The sequence below is a fragment of the Crocodylus siamensis genome, chromosome 4, assembly GCF_052110815.1.
Source record: "Crocodylus siamensis isolate JL-2025a chromosome 4, ASM5211081v1, whole genome shotgun sequence".
NCBI lineage: Eukaryota > Metazoa > Chordata > Crocodylia > Crocodylidae > Crocodylus > Crocodylus siamensis.
Window position 1 is genome coordinate 159,526,341 of NC_143398.1, and position 22,637 is coordinate 159,548,977.

A 22,637-nucleotide genomic window follows, 5' to 3' on the forward strand; every position below is an offset into this window, starting at 1 on the left:
GAGTCAGTGCAGGAGTCACTGGGGAGACTCTCCACCTTTGCCTTGCAAGAGGGCAGGCAAGCTGATCATAAGGGTCCCTGCTGGAAAACCAAGGAGAATCAGGATCTCTAGATTTTTAGTATCCTGCAACTGATTTGTACAGCCTTTCCTGCCTATTCCCAGTGCTGAGTCATTACATTTGCAAACACAAACGCCTCCTCCTCAACAGCTTAAGGGTGTATATGTATATGCTTACAGAAATAAAGTAATTAACTAGATGGTTAGACTTGTTTGTATAAAATAACAATGTGCTTTCCTCCGTTGCTCTGAAGTGGAGGGGGTATAGCTCAGTGGTAGAGCATTTGACTGCAGATCAAGAGGTCCCCGGTTCAAATCCGGGTGCCCCCTCATTTTTAGAAGTAACTTTTTTTAATGGTCATACATCCTTGTTCTTTGGGGTAAATATATCAGAGATCAATTGTTTGATAGTGTCCCAGGATCTATATTGGTCTTAAAAATACCCATCTTTTCTCTGGGTAATATTCCTTAGGGTAGTTCTTTTAAAAACACCCTGGAAACCCCAAAGCTGTAAACCTAAGATACCCTGAAAAGCCCCCAAAAGCCTGTTTCTGTACTGAGGTCACATTTACTGTGGGAGCAGTGGACTGGTTTCACTTCCAGCATTTGGCCTGGGTCAGTTCAGTGTGCCAGGTAACAACCCCCACCCCACTCCCATCTTGCCAGAAGCTTTTCCGTACTGTCGCTCTCGGAGTCTGCCCCTCAAGGAGTGCCATCCCATTGCTCCTTCCTGCAGGGTGTCCAGGTGTAGCTTTGCTCCATTTGCAAAGGAGCTAAGCAAGCCCCAATACCTAGGGGAGTCCACATCTTCTACAAACTCAGTCTGTATCCTTCCCTCTGGTATTAGGTGTTTGCTTAGCTTTGGAATAAGCTAGTCAGGTCCACACTCTTTTCATCTTCTTTTTCATCCACTTTCCAGCCCTCTGGTGATTTTTGCAATGGAAAAAAAAAAAGGAGCAATAGCATGATTACTAGCAGTAGGGTTCAGGGACCAACCAACCTGCCAGGCACTGTGCAGGCTCACGAGGAAGAGAATGCAATGAGGAGAATAGCATTCATCTGGGGATTTGTTGGGGAGGGGAGAAATAAGAGTGTTTTAAAGGAAGGAGATGGCTTGGAAAGCATCCTGCCTTATCTACACATCAAAGAGCTACTCGCACAAAGCAACTCTCATAGACCCAGAGGAACAGACATCCACCTTCAGCTTCCTCTGTGCAAAATGAAGTTTATTTTTTACCTCTGGGGACTTCTTACCATCTTTAATTTTCCCTCAGCCTGAAAAGCAGTGCGTGTGCCCGAAAGCTTGCAAAGAAAGATAATTTTTTGCGATTTCCCGACCTACTTTGCCATCTCTGAAATAAGAAGATACTAAGGTCTTGCAATTCTAGGTCTTGGGCACTAGGGGGCAGGAGGGCAATGTAGCTGGTGAGCTGCCTCTGGAAATGCCAGTGCTGGATTGCACATTGCTGGCTGGCCTGGCTGGGACTTGCCAGGGAGAAGTGGAATGTAAAGCAGGCTGAAAGCCTGTGTCTCAAAGAAGGTAGGATACAAGGCAGTGGTCCAGGCCAGGTTGCCTCCCACCAGCCTCACAGCAAGAACAAAGCAAATGCTTCCTTCAAATCTTCCAAGCTGACCTTGTCTCTGGTACCCTCCTGATAACCCTACCCCAAATCAGGCATGGGGCAGTGAGGAGGAAGACAGGGGCAGCTGGTCTGGCTGCAGCATGGGGGTGCAGGGGACTGGCAGCTCCATGGGGCTATGACCAGGGATGGAAGGGGAACCAGGCTGTGTGCCCCTCAGCTTTCCATACCCTGCAGGCCTGGTCCCAGGGCTTGCTCCAAGCGAGGGGTGAAGTGAGAGGGAGGCAGTGAGGGACAAGCTGCTCCTGTCTCAGATGCAGTGACTCATTGGTCCAAGATGGTTTGGGGCAGGAAGGCCCAGAGCCACCGAGTGAGTCCTGGATGAGCTTGTGGGATCAGCACTGAGATGAACTGGGCTGTGCTGTGCTGCGGATAATGCTCTGTATCCGGCCCCCTTCCTTCTGCAGTGCCAACCCCTCAGTGGTCTCTAGTGGCCAGGGAGAAAGTTGGGGACAGTGCAATGCACCCAGTACAGCCCAGGTCAGCATTTTTATTTTATTTATTTATTTATTTATTTATTTGGGGGGGGGGGGGTTGTCATTCTGGACAGATGGATCTATCTTTTCTGTTTCCCTCTGTGGTAATCTGCAAATGGTTTCACAGAGAAGCCCCAGGCCGCTCCAGCCTCAGCTCACATGAGGTCAGTGCTTGACTCTTCCCTTCCCAGCCCACTACCGCTGCCTCACAGTCTGGCTAGGTTGGAGCTGAGCGGTGTGTGGGCACAGGGCCTTAGACTATGGACTCCCTGGCCTGAAATTGCCAAGCTGGCCCATGCCTGTGGCCCACTCAAAGATGGGTGCCCTTTCCCAGAGGGGTCCAGGCTAATAGACCATACCTGGCTGAGATACTGGCTTTGTCCCATGGGAGCTGGGGGCAGGGTCTGCCTGTGCTTGCCTGGTGTTGGGTTGGCTGTAGTGCAGGCTGAGACTATGTTCACTGGTGCTGGGGCTGTGTAGCCAGGAGCTGGAGCATACATGTGAATGGATACAGCTCTCATAGAAATCATACAGAAGCAGTTCAGGGAGCGACCTCCAGAGGTCTTCTAGTGCAACCCCCTGCCTGAGGCAGAATCAGCTCTATCCAAACCACCTTGTATAAATCCATAATCTAACCTCTTAAGAAAATTACCATCAACCCTGACACGACACAAGCCATAACACCCTAACCTGCCACAGGTAAAGCAGGGGAACCATGGCAGCTAATGTCCTGCTGCTATAAATGTTTATTACTATATGCTTAAGAGACCCCAGGTAGAGGGCCACTGCTACAGAGGAAGACAAAAACCCTTACAGTCCATACCAAGCTGACTATGGGGTAAAGTCCCTCCTGATCCTAAACATGGTGATCGGTCCTACCCTGAGCAGAGGCAAGACCTTCTAGCCAGCAATCTCTGGGGGTTAGTCCCAGCAGGTACATTGGCATGCTCCAGTCAAAATCCCCAGCCCTGGCTGCAGCCAACACTCAATGCCTCTGAGGAAGGCTTGAACACACTCTGACACATGTAGCAGAAAAGACAGGAGGGGGCAACCAGCAAAGCCCAGAAGCATGGAAAATCCCCATTGTAGAACATAGGCAAAGCTATGCTTAGATCATCCCTGACCAGTGGCTTTCCAACCTCTTCCTGAACACCTCCAGTGATGGAGAGTCCACAGCTTCCCTAGGCAGTCTGTTCCACTGCCTCCCTGTTCTACCAGGGAAGAAGTAGTAAGGGAGCTTCAGGGAGACCAACGTCACAGTATAAATGATGAGTAATGAGAGGTGGATGGAGAAACAGAGGTTATAAGCTCCCATTACCCTCTAGCAGTATCTGCAAGGTGTGTTCATCCCATCGAGATGCCCAGAAGCAAGAACCAGAACCATAGCCTCAAATGCTCTGAAGCCACAGGGCACGGGCAGTTCTGATCCCAAATAAAGCTAGTCCCCAATGCCAGGGCTTGTGGCTTTGGCCCCTCTGCCTCTTTCTTGTGCTTGCCAGGTATTAGCCAGCCCCATGCCAGTGACCTACATTGGTGCAATCTTCTAAATGGCTCAGGCTAAAGGTATTTTTAACCTACCCTTAAAATAAAATGATTTATGGCCAGAGAAAAGGAAAAGGAGGGAATGGGAGCGTCTCCCACTGCTGTCAGTTTCCATGCAACATACTAAGCCCCATGGATCAGAGCAGGTTTTGGGTCTGGGGGCTGTGCCCTGGCTGTGCCCAAACCCATGTGTCCTGGGTTCAGGGTAGACCCCATGTCCAACAGAGTCATCACCAGAGCCCTGGGGGAGGAGGAGCAGCCTGGGAGCCTCAGAGATCTGCTGGGGAATCCCCTGGGAGTTAGAGGCTGGCCTGGTAGCAGAAAGGTCACAGAAACCTTAGTTTGCTTCCAGCCTCTGTCAGTCTGTCATGATTCCAGAGATGGTACATTGACTACATTCTGTTTCTTGAGGGCTGTCTCAATGATCACAGCACAGGGAAGGGCAGAGGCACTGGGTCTAGCACCTTATGGACACTGACCTGATCTATGCCTCAGTTTCCCTGCTCTGTACATTGCAGGCAATGGGAACACAGGGGTTCATGAGGTCTCTTACACATACAGGCAGATTTTCAAGTTCTTAGCAGCCAGCAGGACACTTCCCAGTGGCCAGTTCTTAGTGGTTTCCATGTGTGGGGAATGGAGCCTGCTCGCTCGTTCTGGTTGTAGGTTCTGCTTGGGAGAGATCTGTGATCGGACCAGCAATGGCAGGGAGTCTTCAGCCATATGTGGGGAGCCCAGGGCTGGCTAGCAGGCTGTGACAGCACTGGTGTCACTGTAGGTGCATCTTCAGGGAGGGTTCATCCGGGTATGCCCTCCTCACACTGCCCAGCTCCAAGCTGCTGCAGCTGCTGAGTGAGAATTTAACATGCCCATGAAATGGGCACAGAACCTGGTGCTGATGGGGGGTGAGGGGAAGGACTATTTTCCTAGTGACTGGGGTTTCTGGTGGCAGACACTGAGAAGAGAGGTGGGGGACCAAGACTGGATTATTATTCCTCCTAGTGAAGGCTTGAGGAGGCCCAGCCCAGCATGGTCAATGGGTGATCCACCTCTTTGCCCCACACTGGCACTGGTTGTGCTCTTCTGATGCTGGCTCCCTCCATCCATCCTTGTCCTTTCATCCCACAGCCCAGCACCAGCACCATCATCTCCCAGCTGCTGGGGGGCCCACAGAACTTGTGTGAAGGATGCAGGGGAGGAGTCCTAGCTGGTTCAGCTCCCACAGGCCAGGCCTAACTTCTCCAAGGCAGTTCTTGGCTCTGGGGGGCAGGGATATCTGGCTCCAATTGTGGGTGCTGTGACCTGGTTCTGGTGCCCGGGTGGATGCAGAGACCCTCAGATCAGGCTCCACGGGGTATGCTCTGTTGCAGATCCCCTCTCTCACAAAAATGGGGGGTGGGGTAGGGTACAGAGGAGTGATGGGAGCATTGTCTAGAGTCATGGCTCATCCACAGGTCTTGGTGGGAGTAGGAATCATCAGAGGGCCCAGCCAACACTTGGCTAAATGTGCTGCCCCATATGGCCACAGGGGAAGGCTCTGGGTTAGGACTGGGAGCACCAGAGATTTCACTCCTTCTTAGACCCAGCAGCCCCAGCCTGGCACAAAGCCCCAGGCAGGGAGGTGGGTAATGGGGAGGGGGCTGCAGGGTTGGAGGGGGGTCAGCCAGGCCAGCCAGATAGGGCACAGTCACAGGAGGCATCCCCCAGCTCGGAGTGGGGTTGTCTATGCTTTGAACCCAAGCCCACAGCCTGCAGGAGCTCAGGCCTGTGTCTGTCTGTGCACGTGTCTGCCTGTCCTTCTGCCCTTTGAAGTCTCCCCAGGTACTGTTCATCCTTGAGGCCCCATGGTCTCTGCAGAAGCTCCCAGCTATGCCCAGTTCAGGAGGGTGGAGGGGAGGCATAGAAGTCCCTGCTCCATCTCTGGCTGCCTCATAGAAGCTACCTTTGAGGTGGGTCTGGCTGGGTCCAGCTCTGACACTGGTGTGGAGGGACGCATTTCCCCCTTAGCTAGTCCGCTGGGCCACGTTGCCACCAGAGGGCAGCACTGCGCTGGCAAGAGCTCAGGCTGGGGTCAGAAACCCCTTGGAAGGCTCCACTGTGGTGCTCCATGTGCCTGTGACCCTGCAATGTGGATAATACACGGTCACACTTTGTCCCTGCTGTCCCTGGGGACTCCAGCAGCCCAATGGTGGCTCATTCTTCACAGCTTCCCTTTACATTTCCCATCCGGGACAGGAGTGGCCAACCTGTGGCACAGGGTCCACAAGTGGCACAGGCAGCCCCTGTGTGTGATGTGTGGCAGATCAGGGAGGAGACAGGCAGCACAGCAGCAGTTAGGGCAGGAAGCAGAGCAGCAGATTGGACAGGGAGTACAGGTGGGGTAGCAGAACGCAGAGCAGCAGAACAGACGTGGAGCACAGACGGGGGAATTGGAAGCAGAGCAGCAGATAGAGCAGGAGAAGAGGAGAGGAACAGCACTCGGGTAAGGTGCGGGGTTATTTTGTGGCACATCTGCCAAGAAGGTGGGGTCTCCTGCTCTGAAAGTTCCAGGGTTCCCAGGAATCAAAACTCATGGAAGAGGTGGTATCTTTTATTAGACCAACCAGATATTTGCAAACAAATTCTTGTGTTTATCTGCAAGCTTTCAGGCACATTCATCCAGGGTTCCCAGGGACACACGTACCCCAGGCTGAGCTACAAGCAGCTCATGATTTCAGTGCTGAGGCTGATCTGTCCCCAGCTAGCTCTGAAGTATCAGTTGGCCCACTCAGGTCAGGAAGGCTCCTCGAGGAGCTCCCCCTACTCCCAGCTGTGCCAGGGATGAGAGGACTCAGTGGGCAACTTTGCACCAGTGTAAAAGGACCCAGGTATGCAGCTTGCTTTCCAGCTCTAGTGCTGGGTGGAGAGTGTGTATAAAACCACCTGGCTCCTGTCCAACTGTGGATTGAAAAGCCCCTTGTGGAAAATGGGTTTGTTTGTTATCACCATTATACAGCTAGGGAAACAGAAGCAGGGGGGAGGAATGCCATCAGACAGAGAACAGTGCTGAGGGTAGAACCCAGAACCCAGGAATCCTTTGTTTTAACCCACACACAACTAGAAGAAGAACCCAGGAGTCCTGATACTCGATTCCCCTTGACCCAGCTGATAGATTGCACAACCCCAAGGCTCAGTCCCCCTTTGGTCTCATAGGCCCTTCCCCAGACAGAGACAGCAACCTTAAACCCAGGAGTCCTGCCTCCCAGCTCTAGCTGTGCTCCACCAATCCCCTCCCAGAAGCAGGACTAAAACCAAGATGTCCTGCCCCCATCCCCTCCGCACCCACTAGATTCCAGTCCCCTGCCAGCGCCAAGAATGGAACCCTGGAGCCCCTATGAGGGACAGTGAAGTGATTTGCCCAAGGCCACCCAGCAAGTCAGTGGCAGAGTCACTTGGTAGTGGGCCGGGGGGTGCCAGCTGCTGCTGACTCCAGTGGATGCAGTGGGCACTGATGGACCAAGTCCTATCCTGTCACTGGCTCTGCTATCCTCATTGGCAGCAGCACTGAAACACCACCAGGGGGCATGAGCTCTCTCCTGCTGCCTCCCTTCCTTTTGCTCTGCCTCTGTTGAGCAGTCTGATCCCCACTCACTGCCACAGCAGCAGCCAACTCGTGCTGCCCTCGCTCAGATGCCGTTCCCTGTGCCGGGCAAGCCAAGCCACCGGGATCTCTCCAGCATCTGCATCCTCCTGAGCACCCTGAACCTCCTGGCCCCTGGTTGGTCTATGGGGGGTCTGTGCTACTGAGCCTTGCACAGCTCCTGCAAACCCTGGAGTAGCAGAGGTGGCACGGTGCCCAGCCTGGACAGTGGGTGCCCAGGGGCGAAGAGGAGCCAGGGAAAGTTTGTGCCGTGGGAGATTCAAGCTCTCAGGGGAAGACACGCCCTGGACCTCCCCACCCTGCACCCCCAAAGATGCAATGGGGAGTCCTGGTTCTGCTGTACCTGCTGCGAGAGGCTGCGGGAGAGGCCAGCATGCACCAGGGAGCAGGTACGGCTATGCCCAGTACCACAAGGAAGCTGCTACCTAGGGGTGATGCCAGCTGTGTGTGGGGGCAGGGAGGTAGGCACAGGCATGCAAGGAAGAGGCATGCAAGAGTGTGGGGTGTCATTTGTGAATGGGGAACTGAGCAGGAACGTCCATTCAGGTGTGTTTCTGGAACAGAGTACACCAGTGCCCTCCCTCCCTGGGCATGTGCACCCAAGAGAGATGCTGTGTGCCAGTGTGATTGTGCCAGTGTCCCTGTGCACACAGTGCAAATGTCCCTGGTCATTGTGTGTACCCAGAAACATGCATGAGTGTCCTGAGTGTGTGTCTGAGAGTGGGCACAAGTGTCCCTCTATGCATGCTTGCAAGTGTCTACAAGTGTCCCCAAGTGTGCATGACCCAAGTGTACCTGATTGATGAATGTTTTTGCATCTTGTCTTTTGCGACTTCCCTGGGCTTGTTCTCGGCACTTCCTCATGCTCCCTTCCTCCCCTCAAACACACTTAGTTCCCCTGTCCCAAGGGGTCTCTAGCAAGGAGTAGTTCTGTCTGGGGGCAACCCCTCTGCTGAGCTGGGACAAGAAAACCCAAGCAAGGCTCCGCCAGCACCAGCACAGCTGGGACAGGAACCCACAGGGGCCAGGGACATGGCTGAGGGTATATAGCATCCACTGTGCAACAGCTCAGCTCCCTGCCACCAGCCATTCTCATGCCCACAGACGTAGCTCTGACTGTCCCTTATTGCAGGTGGGTTAGATCCCACCCCAGAGGTGGCTGCATTTCAGGGGTATGGAAAGTGTGTGTTTGTTCCACCCCAGAAGTAGCTGAATTCAGTGGTGTGAGTGTGTGTGACAGGGAAGAGAAGGTGTCTGGATTTTCTTCCCAAAGACAGTTGCGTTTTAAGTGTTTATGTGTTCACCTTAGAAGAGACTGCATTTCAGTGATATGGGGGATGTGTGAGTGTGTTCGCGCATGTGCCAGGGTTCCACCTCACAGGCTGTTTCTGTCCAAGCCATCAGCAGCTGGTGATGTGTTTTGGGGTGACGGTCTCTATGCCAGGCACGAACGGTTCTAGTGAGGGCACGGAGAGAACAAGGACGTTTCTTCACGAGCAGGTGCATGAAGGATTAGATTGGACTCTGGGGCTGGTTCTAGGGTCCCCATGGATACACTTCCTGACCTGATCTGCTCTGTTCTAGCCTCTAACACAGGGCTCCCCTTCTTTTCAGTCCCACCAGCTGGAGGGAAGGGGAAGCAGGAAAAGAGGCATTTCCCCCTTTGTTGATGCTGGGCCTGGGGACTGGCTGTAGGGGGATAGGGGTTATTAAGGGGGGTGCTGCAGGAATGAGGGTGCAACTAATGGGAGGGAGAATACTTTCCCTCCAGGCTTCAGGTCTGAATCCAGTGCTGTAACCCCAGAGCTTTTCTGCCTGCTGGAAGTGTCACAGGAGAAGGTTGGCAGGTCTCAATCTAGCCCTTGGTGGCTAGGCGCCTGCACAGCTGTGGGCCCTCCCTGGATCCCTTGGTAGAGGCGCCAGGGATGGGATGGATTGAGGCTGGTGGTCCTGCCAGGGATGGATGGGTAGGAGGAAGCTTGCCCTAGTCATTGCCCCTGCCTAGCTCCCAAGCCAGCTTCAGCCAGTGTAGCCTGCAGTCTCAGGGAGCCTGGGAAATGGACACAGATGTTGCTTGCCCTGCCTGTGTTACCTTCCCTTCAACACCACAAGCCACTCCCAGGCCACAGACAACAGGCCTGGCTCATTCACACTACCCTGTTTCCCCCAGCATTCCCCAAGCCTGCACTTCTGACCTCAGGGCCTGGGGTGCAGCCCAGGGCAGGACTGGAGTTGGTGAGGCCAGACCAGGGCACTGGTCTTGGGGCTAGGTGTTGCCCATGTGGATACAGATGGAACAGCTTCATCTCCTCCTGACTGCAGCACCATACACAATGGCTCCCCCAGAGCCCATTCCAGATGGGCCTGGAATCCAGTGCCAGGTCTCCCTCTTTCTGGGCCAGAGGCTGGAGTGATGGAGCCTGCTCCAAGGACAGAGATGGAAAGTCTACCCTGTACCCACCACCCCCAGAGATTCCACTGCAGGGTGTGAGGTAGGGAGATGATCCCCCAGTGGCATCAGTCAGTGCCACCCCCTTGACTTCAGATGCCAGTTTATATTAGCAGAGGAATTAACCCAAGTACAGGTGCCAGGTAGAGCAGGGCCCTGCTGAGCATTAGGGGAGGGAAGAATGTGGCTGGCTGCAATCATCGTGTTGGATCTGGGGTTCTGATCTCCTTACCTCCTGCCCGGGCAGCAGTCTGGAGCATATGTGTGTGCATGTGTGCATGTGTGCACATGTGCATGTGTGCATGGATGCATATGCGCATGTATGTGTGAGGTTCACCCTCCAGCCTGCATGCCAAATGCAAAGCCAGGCCTTAGTGGTAGCCCTCATAGCTTGCCCTGTTACTGCATCCCCCCCTGCCCTGCACAGCATTGGCAAATATGGCATTTGCATTCCCTTCACACTGATCACCTTACCCTCGTGAGCTAGCAAAGGCAGGACAGTCCCCTTCTGCTATTACCCCCCTGGAGTCTCTATGACTCTGGATCTAGGACACGTAGAGAAAAACAGAGCTATTTACAGGCAGTCCCCATTCCCCCCTCCCCTCCCAGCCTGCAAGACCATATGTATTACTGATGGTCCCTAGCTAGATGGAGAATGCCTGATTACTCATCTGCGGGGCTGAGGGTAGGTGCTTTACTGGTGCTCCCTAAGTGGGAGGTTGCAGTAGCTGTGCCATGCCCCAGCCATTTCTGAGGCATTTGCTCTGGGACCCGCCTGTTCAAAGGCCCATCTGGCCTGAGCGCCTGCACTGCCGCCTGCTCCAGGGCTTGGCCTGGTGTCCGGGATACCTGCCCTGCTCTCTGGCTTCTCTCTTTCTGTTGCTGTGAAAACACCAAAGCTTGTTAGCCTCCAGACTGCCGGTCCGTCACCCATCCCAACTCTTTCCCAGCCTGAGACTGGAGCCCTCTCTGTAAACAGGAAAAGCCGGCACTGCTGAGAGGGCTCTGCTAACGCTGCCTCCCCTAAGAGCTTCATGCCAGGAAATGGAGGGAAACGGGGCCAAGCCACAGAGCCATCTGAGCCAAACAGTCCCTTCTGGCTTGACAGCCCATACTCCTCTGTATGGCCTGTCACTCTGAAGGGAGATTGGTTGGAAGTCCAGCAAGACTCCCTGGGAAGGATGGACACAAAGGTGATAGCTGTTTCCCTTCAGGAGTTTGTAGGAGGCAAGCTGAGGGCTTTCAAGCTTTGGGGAGGCAGAGAGTGAACTGGCCAGGACACCTCCTTCAGCAGGTTTGGGAGACCAGGATGCTATCAGCATGGCCGAGTGGTCACATAGGGCGCATCTGCATGTTGCTGTGCTTTAGTACTTCCTTTTGGAAGTACTAAAGCATGGCACAGTATGCGTGGTTACTGTGCCATGTGCATGGCACACAACTGAATTTCCCCACTACGTTGCAGTAGCCGCACTCCATACCTGGGGAACAACTTGCTAAGTTGCCATATGTCTACACATGGTCGCCGCCGTACGGCAATGTAGTGTGTTGCTACACTGCCATAGGACAACCTGTAGATGTGCCCGTAGTCGTGTGCACCAGTGCCCTAACATAACCCTTGCAAGTGAACAGTGATTTATGCCTGCTCAAGACTGCGATAAATAACTGCATGAGGCAGCAGAGGGAACTGGGAGCACCTAGGGCTGCTCTCCAGAGATGCACCCTTCCAGAAGGGTTGGCTCCTGGCTGGGGGGATGGCTGGAAGACCCCTCCCACACACACACACACTGCCTGCCCCTCTCCCCCTCCAGCCCAGGATGCCATCCCAAGCCCTCCAAGTAAAGCTGCAGAGAGGGAGGTTTCCAAACACAGGCCTGGAAGTGAGGGCCTTGCTCACAAGGTGGCAGGCTGAGGCCTGGGCTGGGTTCAAACATGCCTTTTGTGGCCAGCTGGCAGGCTTGGGGGCTGCTCTCCACCCCGCCAGCTCCTCCCCACCAGCTCAGATTCTCTTCCTTGCTGTGAGGAGAGGGCTGCAGAGGGGGCCCTGCACAAGTGAGAGGGTGTGTTTCAAGCAGGACTAGATCCATCCCGACTCTGAGGAGGGGTCACCTGTTTGGAGGCAATGGGAGCTGCCTGGACTAGGGCTGTCTGTGCCACAAGTGGGCTTTACAGGGACATGGGGGAAACAAAGCACAGATCCATCCTGGTATCACCCCCCATTCTCCCCTCCAAATCTGTACCCCTGGGAAAAAGCTGCTGGGGAGGTGCCACAACCTGGCAAAGCTGAACAGGGACCTGGCTAGATACAGGGCTATTCCCTGGGAGTCCTTCCTGTGCCCTGTCAGCAGCCCCAAGCAGAGTGATCATGGCTCAGGCCCTGGCTGACCAGAGGTGACTGTCATTTCGGGCATCAGGATCTGCTGCTCACTGGACACAGTTCAGGGCCCAGCCAAACCATTGTAATAAGGTGCACACAGCATCCATTTGTGGGTCATGGGGTACCTGGGCAGGGTCCTCAGGGGAGCTGGCATTACTGGGCTAGTTGGGACTACAGGGTAGGGCTGAGGGGCACCAGCAGAGCAGTGCTGAGGAGGGACCCTGGCCCTGGTGAGCAGAGAGGGGTCTGGACGCAATTGCCAATCTGTGCTCCCCACCTCCCCAGTCCTGCACTGCCTTCCCCTCCTGCTGGCAGAGACAGGCAAGCCGTGGCCTGCCTGAGCATGGAGGTGTCAGGCTGACAGATGGGGAAGCTGTTCAGAGGAAGCCATTACTGGACGCTGCAGGGCGGATGCAGCACAGGGGCTGCAGCTCCCTGCAGAGGGGAGAGGTCCTGTGAGGGGGAAGGGCAGCCCATGAATTACTGGGGCTCTTGCTCAAGCTGATTCCTGGCTTAACCACACAACACGGATGGTACCTGAGAGCTGGTTTGCAAAGTCCTCCCCCCAGCCTCTGAAGTAGCTCTGGTGTGGGCATGGGGGTGCCATCTGCTATGTGTTGTGGGATTGGGGGTGCTGGGTGTTGGGCTTGGCAGCAGACAGGCACCTCACAGTTGGATATTGCGGCACATGGCAGGGGAGGATCCTGGCAGGGTTCCCTGGTGCCTTTCCAGACCTCTCCATCCCTCTCAGGTGGGTCCTGCACTTTGTTTCTCACCCTCCCTTTCCACAGTGCTGTGTGCCACTCCCCAGCTTCTGCTTGCCTCCCCAGAGCTGGCTGCATTTCAGCCATGAACCAGCTGGCAGGGGCTGGGGTTGAGGTGAAAGCAGTTCTCTCCTAGTGCCTGGGTGCGGAGACTCTGCCAGGGCTGAGAGCAACAGGCACTGGTGGGCACTTTCCACTGGGTGTCCTGGGGCCCGTTGCCTGGGTATCAAAGAGGCTCCTCTTGGCCGCGGTCTCTGTGGCCCATTTTGCAGCTGGGAGGAAGCCAAATGAATCATGTTTTACTAGCTGCGTCTGTGACTGGGGCTGACATTTACAGATCGGGGGCGGTGGGGGGAATCTTTATGGAGCAGTTAATGCCACAGTTGGAAGGGGGTTTGGTGGAGGAAATAGGAGCCTCTGTGGGCTGCCTGTAACAAAGGCTTGTTAGAGCTGCTCCTAATTGAAACCAAAGATCGGGAAAAGGCTCTGCTCATTGTAAACATGTCCAGCCTCCTGCCAGCATGGAGGGAGACTTGAACCTTGATCCTCCATGGCCAGGTGGATTTGAACTCTGGTCTCTCCTCAGATGAAAGACCCAAGCCCCAGCCCCACATGGCATTTCAGAACATATCTGCTTCTCCAACTCTCACTGCTCAGCGCCTCAGTTTCCCTCCTAGGAGACTCCACTCCCTGGGCTGGGTGAGATTGGAGATAGAGTCTCCATTCACTCCCCTGGGAGCAGTTTAGGAGTGGAGCCAGACTATGAGAATTTAACATGGGGAGATGGGGGCTGCACTCCCAGCCACCTCACTACAGTGTCCCCTGCCCCATTCAGCACCCAGACTTGGCATCACGGGCTGCTCTAGGCAGTCCTACACCCTCATGGTCTAGATATAACTACTTTTGGATACCTGCCCACCTCATACACTCCCTCCATCTGCTTTCAGAAGGGCCAAAGGGCCTCATCTGATGCCCGGGCTCTGCTAGAACTTAGCTGAGGATGCATGGGCAGGGAAACCGAGGCATAGAGTGGGGCACTAACTTGCCCAAGGCCAAACAATATACCAATGTCAGAGCTGTCTCCTGCCCCCTGTACCCTGTGCTCTGTCCATGCCACACCTCCCTCCCCCAAGGCTGCTATCTCCAAACTGCCCTTTGTCCAAATGCTACCAGTACACGTACCCCAGGCATGCAGCCTTGGGCTGTGGGGTCAGTTCTCATATGAGACACATCCCACTTCAGCCAGAGCCCAGACCTGGCTGGTAATGTCTGATGAAACCCTCATGTCCATCACTTGTCCCTGTGATATGGAAAAAGATGCTAAATGCAGATCAGACCCCACTCCTGCTAGGGACTGGTCCCATTGGTACTGGTGGGAGCCTTCCTGAGGCCTTGCCCCTGACCTTGTGTATGTCACCAGTGATTGTAAGTCTGTTGGACTCTACTGAGTTACTAATGGGTAATCACATGCAGAGTGTCTGTCACACAGCTGGGCCTGCTGTTTCTGGACAGGCCAGAGGGCTGTCAGTTGGGATTGAGGGGCATCAGCAGGGAGCTACCTCTCTGCTAACAGAGCTGTGTGGAAAGAACTTGCTGTAGCTCTTGCCCTCATGCATCTTAAATCCAGACAGCACTGACAGGAGCAGCCTGGGATGGGAGAAGGCAGAGGACAGGGCAGTATCAGGGAGGCAAAGCACCATGTGCTAGGGGAAGATGCTTTCCAGGCTGTGGGGCTGCAAGGAAAGATGGATTGGGGGTGCAGAGCCTCCTTCTGTCTTCTGGAGCAACCTGGGCTGGATGGGGAGCAGAGCGCATTATAGTTCAGGGAACTTCTTGCTGGGAGGCCCTCCCATCTTGCTTGGGTCCTCCATTTGGCAGTGGAGTTGTGCAGAGCAGTCCCAACTGCCTGTAGACCCAAAGGGGCAGGCTGTACCCCACTGGGAGACTCCCCCTCTGCCCTCCTGAGCTCTTATTGCCCACAGAGACCTTTCCTTGCAGCACCAGGCCCCATCTGTATCCCAATGCACTCCATACCAGCTCCATGCAGTCTTTGTGGTGAAGGCCAAGCCAGGCCAGACCTCTGCAAGAGCCTGTCCCAGATTAGCAGGCTGTGGCTAAACTGGGCAAACCCAGCAGAGCATAACCCAGCCCAACCACAGCTCAGGGAAGGGGCTGGAAGCCCATTGGCTCTTCCTGGACCACTGTGTCCCTCCCTGCCTGATGGCAACAGACGGACAGAAATGGGGAGGTTGAGCCTCCAAGATACTGTGGCTTCCAGAGGGGAAATGTCCCCTGTGGGTATTATTCCACAGTCCTCCACTGGGGATGTATCTTGCCCCCTCTGGTGCTGGGTCCTGCCAGAGACTGGGTGCTAGATTAGGTGGATCCACCTTTCTCTACCAGTCCTGGCCTCCTTGCAGCCACCACCCTCATGGGCTGAACAGCTCCTGCTTTGCTGCTGCCCCACAGACACATCCACTGTTAATGAGGTGCCAGGAAGCTAATAAATCATTCCTGCTCTGGTGACAAATGGTTTTTTCACTCTCTCTGATGTTGTGCTGCTGTTCATAGGTGCCAAGAAACAGGGCACCTGCATGTGCCGGTGGCACAGATGAGACTGGGCAGGCACAGACATGGCCGAGTAGCAATGAAATTCCCCTCAGGCTTATCTACAGCCCCCACTCTTCCATCCCAAAGCAGAAGCCAGACACACACACACTCAAAGACACACTGCTATTTGAGCCCTGGAGGAAGTGTATGGGAACTAGTCCCCATACACACTGCTCTGCCAATACCCTCAGTCCTGGGCCACATCTTCTGTTATCACACACCTGGTCTCCCAGTTATGGTCTGCCAGTGCCCCTCTCTTTCAACTGACGGCCCTCTCTCTTGAGTCCCACACCGGGGTCTCTCTTTAACTGAAGAGCTGTCAAGCTGCAAACCTTGAAGAGAAAACACCTAGTCAAGCCTGGCCCAGGCAACTCATTTGTGACCTAGACCAGTGGTATCCAAACTTTTTTGATAGCGCACCCCTATCAGTAAAAAATTTTTGAGCGCACAGCCCCAATATATGTATATTTATATAAAGATACATCTAAATCAAAGTTCTAATATTTTCTTCCCACACCCCAATGGATTGTCTTGCACACCCCCTGGGGCACGCGCACCCCACTTTGGAAACCACTGACCTAGACTTTGCCCTTGCAGCTTTTGTGAACCCTCTTCCTCCCCGTACTGCAGCAAACTGGGAGTAGGGGCTGGAGGGGGAGAGGCATGTGTGGGAGGGAATGAGAAACACATTTATTTTTGAGATATAAACTTGGACTCTGTCTGCAGCCTAAGTCTGCTCCAGCATTGGGACATCAACCAATAGAAGTTGCCCAGCAATGGGAAGCAGCCTGGGCAGGGTGGTGAACTGTCCCCCAGAGAGTACCCTGGACAAAGAGAATTGATGAGCTATGAGGTGGGGGGTCTTACAAGTGCCTGTAGTGATGTTGTTATGGCCTTAGGCTGGGCAGTCTGTCTTTGTAGCTCACATATCATGCATGCACCTGTGTCATTGTATGTGTGTGTGCACATTCCTACCCAATTTGTTAAGTTTTGTAGTTGTCCCACAAACAAGAGATCTTCTCTATACTCTTCCTTACAGTCCCCTTAGCTCCCAGTCCTAGGGGTATGTGCTGTGCCCTGCTCAAGCAGCCTGCAACTGGCACTAAGGTATTTCCTGTACCAGAGCAGTGTCCTAGGGCAGTCAGGCTACGTGTGACAGGGTGTAGGTGAGCATAGGAGTGAGTATCAGCTGGTATATGTGTGTACAGGTCGGGGAGGTGTGTGTGTGTGTGTGTGTACGTGTACGTGTACGTGTGCCCACACATGCTTGCTTGTCGTATGCATCCGTGTGTCAGTTTGGGTGTGTCAGCTCTGTCTGTACTTGTGTTTGGTAGTGTACTTCCTCCCTTTTACGCAGTCTGCATTGTTAAACCAATTGGATTGAGGAAGGGTTGTTGGTGCACTTCTGCCCTGAGCACAGGGTTTTGTGAGTGTTCAAGGCCCATGTCTGAGGGCCAATGTGCACTAGAGGCAAGCATGAGAGGTCCTTATGTGTTGGTGGTGTGTGTATAGAGTAAGCATGGGATGCCTGCATCTGGATGCAGCGTGCACATTAGATGAATATGAGGTTATGTGTCTGGGAGTGTGCGAGGCCTGGGTGTGTGATTAAAGTCTGGGCTGGGCTGGGGCCCATAGCAGAGGCTCTCTGTGTCCTGGAGTGCCCTTTACATCCTCTCCTGTCCCCACTGGCCTCTAGCTCTGTACACGTAGTCCATATGCCCCGGCTGACAGGAGGTGATTAGTCAGGCAGAAGCCCAAGCAGCTGTTCCAGCACAAACATCTGCGCAACGTAGGGAGAAGAGGTGCAGGGACGGCACGTGCTAGGGCAACTCCCATCCTTACATTGCTCCAGGAGACCCTTGGACAGAACCTCCCTGCCTAGCCCCCTCAACTGTGCTGGCCTGTAGGGGACTGCTCTGACTCAGGCAGGGCCTGTGGCTGGTGCAGCAGGTACCTGACATGACTGCACAACCCCCATCCACTGCCCAGCTGGGGCTTCCTCTGTCCCTGAGCCCATGGCCTCTGCCCCCACCCCGAGGTTTGTAGTGCTCGTTGCACTTCATGAAGGGGTCCCATCTCCCTCCCCTACCTACTCCCTCCCATCCTGCTCCTAGCTGGTGCCTTGCTGAGATTGCACAGCCTCTTTGTTTATCACCACAGGGCACTGGCATGGGAATCAGGATGTTTTCCAGCTTTCCTGATGGCCCAGACAAGTTTTATCCTCATTCAGTGCCTCAGTGTCCCCTACCTACCCTGTGTGTGTTTTGCTTGGGCAGGACAGGGGCTATTTCTCAGTGTGTCTGTGCAACACCCAGCATACCGGTGCCCTGGTCTCTGTGCCATCTCTGTAGAGGCTAGAGGATTACAGGGAGCTCACCCCTCAACCCCACTGGGCCCTGCCAACACTGCCCATCTCAAGGCTGGGATATTCAGGTCCATACATCCACCTCCCTCAGCACTAAACCCTCTGTTGGGGATTAGCTCATTCCAGGCTTGTCTTTGTGTGACAGCCACTAAGATCTGAGCTGAGACCCATCAAACTCATCTTTCCTCACCCACCATGCAGTGGCCGCAGGACTTGAACCTACCTCCCTTGGAGACTTCCCCTCTAACAGGTGCTCACTCTTTGCCCTTCGCACAGGACACGCACCTGGGGGCTCCTTGAAAGGAGGAAAGCCTCCGGGCTGGAGGCGGAAGACACGGGAAAGTTTGCTGGAGACCAACAGGACCCGAATCAGCCAAGACCTGGTAGGGGGCAGCCTGGCCATTGACACCCTGCCAGACAACGAGACGCAGATTGTGGTAAGTGGGAGTGGGGGTGGGGGGCATTACCTGGATACTGGCTACAGCAGAGGGTTGCACTGTATGAAGATCCTCTCCTCTTGGGGAAGCTGTGAGGAGGGCTATATGGGAGGTCATGGTGAGCTCCACATTAGCTCCATGCTTGAGATCTGTTGACTCCAAGGTTATGAAGAAGGCCTCATGAATGGCACTCATGCCATACACATGGCTTTGTGCAGAGGTCAAGACATGTCACAATAGACCTGCGATCCATTCTCTGAAAGGATGAGAACCAAGTCTTCCACACTTGACCTGCACAAATGATCCAATCACGTAGCAACTGAGGGGTGTATAGGTGTCTTGTGACCTACCCATAACCCACCCATGTTCATGGGACACACACACAAGCCTGCCTGGTTAATGCCACACACGTGACACATCAGTGTCCTGTGACCTTCTGGAGCCCACATGCACAGGCCAGACCATCCGCCTCATTCACCAGGCAGCTGCACCAGCCCCTTGCCAAGGCGGTGTGGTTTCCCCTTGAGTTTTGGCCTCAGCAGGTTATTTCAGGCCTGGGAAGGAAGCTGGTGGCTGCACTGGCAGTGTGTGACTGGGTGGTACCAGATCCCATAGGGTAATTACACCCCAAAATAAAGCTAGCAGGTGGGGCAGGAGTGATGGCCCCAGGGCTGGGCAGTGACCCAAGTGGCAATGAGGTCCCTGCTTTTGCTAAAATTAGATAACTTCACCTGATGGGCATTGCTCACCAGGCTGAGCCTCCCTACAGCTATCAGAAATCCATCCAGTGTTGTTTCTGCCACTGCATCCTTCCTTAGGTGTTGGCTAAAAGACCTGGAAACCTCTCACTAGCTGGGCCAATACTGCCCCTCAGCTCTGCCTCCTGCTATTCCATCCCTGGGCACCCCATGTACTGCTCTGCCAGTGCCCCTCTACCCTGCAGTCCCTTCCTGTTCCAGTCTAGTCTCCCACACAGCTTCACTTCAGCCCTGCCTAGCAGCTGCTCTGCTGCTCTGACTCTGCCTACCCTGCTGATGCCCCTCAGTCCTGACCTGCAGCACCCTCCTCCATTGCCTGTGGCAGCCTTGGCCCATTTTGTGCCCTGCTCCACCAGTGTATCCCAGTCCCAATTCTCTGTAGCCCTTTTCCTGCCAGCTCTGTACCACCACACCCATAGCTTCTCCACTTCTTTGGCATCCTGGCATTTCTCACCCTTTCCCCTCCCTCAGCTGCAGCCTGTCAGTGATGCTGAGCAGGGTCAGAACCAGCAAAACTGCTTGCACCCAAGCCCTGGCCTCCTTCCCAGACCCTTTTTTTTTTTTTTTTCCCTGTTTTTTTGCACCGGTCCTGGAAGCACTGCAATACCAGGTCAATGCATGGAGTGGATGGAGCACGCTCCGGTTCCACCACCCAATACCAAAAAGAATCTGCTCAATATAGACCTCCTATGGAGGACATATCAGAGACAATTACCCTGGGGAGCTCGTCTACGTGGTCACGCTGCTTCCCCTGCTAGGTAAGTACCACATGGATAGGCTAGCACAATCCTTCCCAGACCCAGGTCCTTCAGGAGAGGAGGAAAGATGAAACCTCTGAGTCAGTGTCCCAATAAGATCACCCGGGAGCACTTCTCTGAGCTGTCCAGTCTGGAAAGGGTAAACTCTCACTCTTCCCACCCCCTCCCTTAGGTAAGTAGCATGGGCCTGTGGTGTGGGGGTGAATGGGGAGGGGGCTTCTCCTTGTGGAGGATCGTTCCCCTCCCCCCCACTTGAATATGCTCCTGCATGAACCAAGGCAGCTCTGCAGCTGCTGGGCAGAGTGGGAATAACTGACCATTTGTGGTCACTCTTTGGAGTCCCTGAGCTCCAAGTTAGCTTAGCCACTCAGAGAAAACCCAGCCTCTCCCAGGCAGCACCCTCCTGCCTGCCTTCCCTCACAGCTGGAGGGGTGGATCCCTTGCCCCTGCCCAGTGGGGTACCAGCTTCCCTCACCTCTGTCCTGCCCCCAATATAGCATCTCCCCTGCCTGTAGGAGCTGGGAGTAGGAAGGAGTCTCTTGCTCTCCTGTAATCCCCTACCTGGCATCACCACCACCACCACCAGGGGGCAGCCCTGAGCCCAGTAGCACACTGACTCCCTTTCCATGCTAGCAGCACCTGGACCTACCCCAGTGGAGGTTTCCCAGGCCGAACATCTGTGGGGCAAGCTCAGAGCAGCAGCACATGACCCCCTTGCTCTTTGAGTCTGCTCACACATGCAGCAGCCTTTGGGTCTGGTGTGCCAGGCATGGCATAGATCTGGCATGGGTCAAATCCCTGCCCCAGAGAGTTTGCAGTCTGAACAGACAATGGACAAAAGAGGGGAGGGGCACCCACAAGGCCTCTATGCCTCCCATTTGCATCCCTGCCCATCTTTGTGCCTCAGACCCTTTCATGCACTACCTTCCCTCAAGTAATTTCCTACTCTCCTCTTCTCTCCAATGAACCCAATGGGTGCTTGGAGGCCCTGCTGCACACTGCTGTCCTCTCTGCTTCCCTGGAGATGCTGGGGTTGGTGGAACATCCGGAGGGCTGAAGGGGATCACAAGTGGTTGGGGACTGGCATTTCCCTTCCTCCTTAGCAAAGGGAAAGGCTCTCATAGTTCTGAACAGCTCCTGCATGTGTCTGAACAATCCTGTTCTGCCTGATCAGTCCCCAAAGTCCCGACAGACAAAGCCCCCTGATTGACGGTTTTATTTAACAAATTAATGGCTGGCTGGCAGCATTGTGCTAGTCTGGGTGAGTGCTGCGGGTAGCAGCCAAATTGGAAAAGGCCCCAGTGGGGGTGGGAAAAAGGGAGGAGGGCTGAGGGGCAGTGACAGGAGAGAGACAGCTTGGGCTCAAGGAAATGGCAGAGGTCATTGGGGAGCAGGATGGACCCCAAGAAGGGTGCCAAGAGGCCAGGGAGGGGTAGCATTTTGGGGAGGTGGGGTTAGGAGCTGTAAAGCAAAACTGAATCTCTCCCTCCCCACTGTTCTAGGAGAGGGAGAGCTGCAGCTAATGAACTTGTGTAGCTACAGTGTGTTACATCCTGAGGGATCAGCAGGGTTCTCACATCCAGGGCGTGCTTAATTATCTGGCCCTCAATTATCCTCTGCAGCACTCTGTTCTTGGAGATGGGGTCACGGATCCCTCGTCAGCAAGAACTCCCTTAGTTTCCCAGGTTCCTCATGATCCTAATATAGATTGAGAATATTAAGCAAGGTTAGGTATGTTTGAGTTGTCTCATCCAGGGCTGAGATCCACCTGCCTCTGGGGTGGGGCATGTGGAATCCTTTACTTAGTGCCAAGAGGCAGCTACCTCCAGGGTGGAACTGAGGAGCTATTTATATAAGCATCTCTCCTTCACCGCTGGCCAGAGATCTGCAGAGAGATCCACAAAGAGTCCACAGCCACCTGTGAAGTGGGATACAACCGCTGTGCAGCTCTCTCTATAGGGATCACTCACTTGAGCAATAAAATGCAGCCTCCTCTGGGGTGGGATACAGAAGCCAAATGGTTCTGAACAGGAAGTGGGGAAGAACGCTAGTTCCGTTTGCAATCTCAGGTGAATTTCTGCCCATTTGAGATTTGCAAAAAGGACCCTGGGGTCTTCCTAATTCTTAGGTTTCACAGTCAGATCATTCCCTAGGACCATGTAGAAGTCAGAGCAGCCCGTGCTAGACCTTCCTGCTCTTTTCTCTGTAGGACAGGGCTCCCTGTGCTAGGCACTGGTGTGGAACGTCACTTCCTAGCAAGCCAATAACACCACAGCTTGCAAAGACCCCAGTAGTCTCCCTTCCAACAGCTACACCACAAGTGACCCTTTTTGGCAAGAGAAACATGCCCTGAGCTATACCTGAGTAGACTCAGCCTGCCTGAAGGCAGGGGGAGTGAGTGGGGGCACTTTGAAGGGAGGGGGAAAGTGGTATCTCAACAGGCGAGAGGCTCTGTGGCAGGGCTGCATGCGAGCTGGATCGATGGCCCATTGTTTATGGAGCTGAAGTAAGCTGCAACCCAATGAAATGAAATGGAATTTAAATTCATTAAAATCGATAGGGAAAATGTGCTGCCCACATTAATGGAGCCACGGCGCTTTGCTCTCTCAGGTCACTTCATTTGGAAGCGTAACTTGACAGGCTGGAGGATTTTAGATCCTGTGTGAGGACTGAAGGGAAAACAGTGAAAAATAGGCCTATGATGCCCATCTCAGCTGTCTCCTGATGCTGGGCTGGCAGGGATGACAAGCAGCAACCCCCAACTTGA

General features: G+C 54.2%; 1 protein-coding gene, 1 non-coding gene and 1 pseudogene across 2 annotated transcripts in view; 2 read left to right on the top strand and 1 right to left on the bottom strand.

Moving 5' to 3' along the window:
* Window positions 1-315: 315 nt before the first annotated feature.
* On the top strand, window positions 316-387 carry TRNAC-GCA (transfer RNA cysteine (anticodon GCA)). Its single transcript has one exon. It is a non-coding gene; the product is annotated as a tRNA-Cys (tRNA).
* Window positions 388-7,353: 6,966 nt separating this feature from the next.
* The window catches only part of PLXDC1 (plexin domain containing 1), a 54,709-nt gene continuing 39,425 nt past the window's right edge, over window positions 7,354-22,637 (top strand). The window contains exons 1-2 of the mRNA XM_090044556.1: window positions 7,354-7,744; window positions 18,194-18,354. Coding sequence (XP_089900682.1) covers window positions 7,669-7,744; window positions 18,194-18,354 — 237 coding nt within the window. The 5' untranslated portion in view covers window positions 7,354-7,668. The remainder of the gene's footprint in view (window positions 7,745-18,193; window positions 18,355-22,637) is intronic.
* LOC149866983 (U2 spliceosomal RNA) lies at window positions 19,686-19,894 on the bottom strand (annotated as a pseudogene).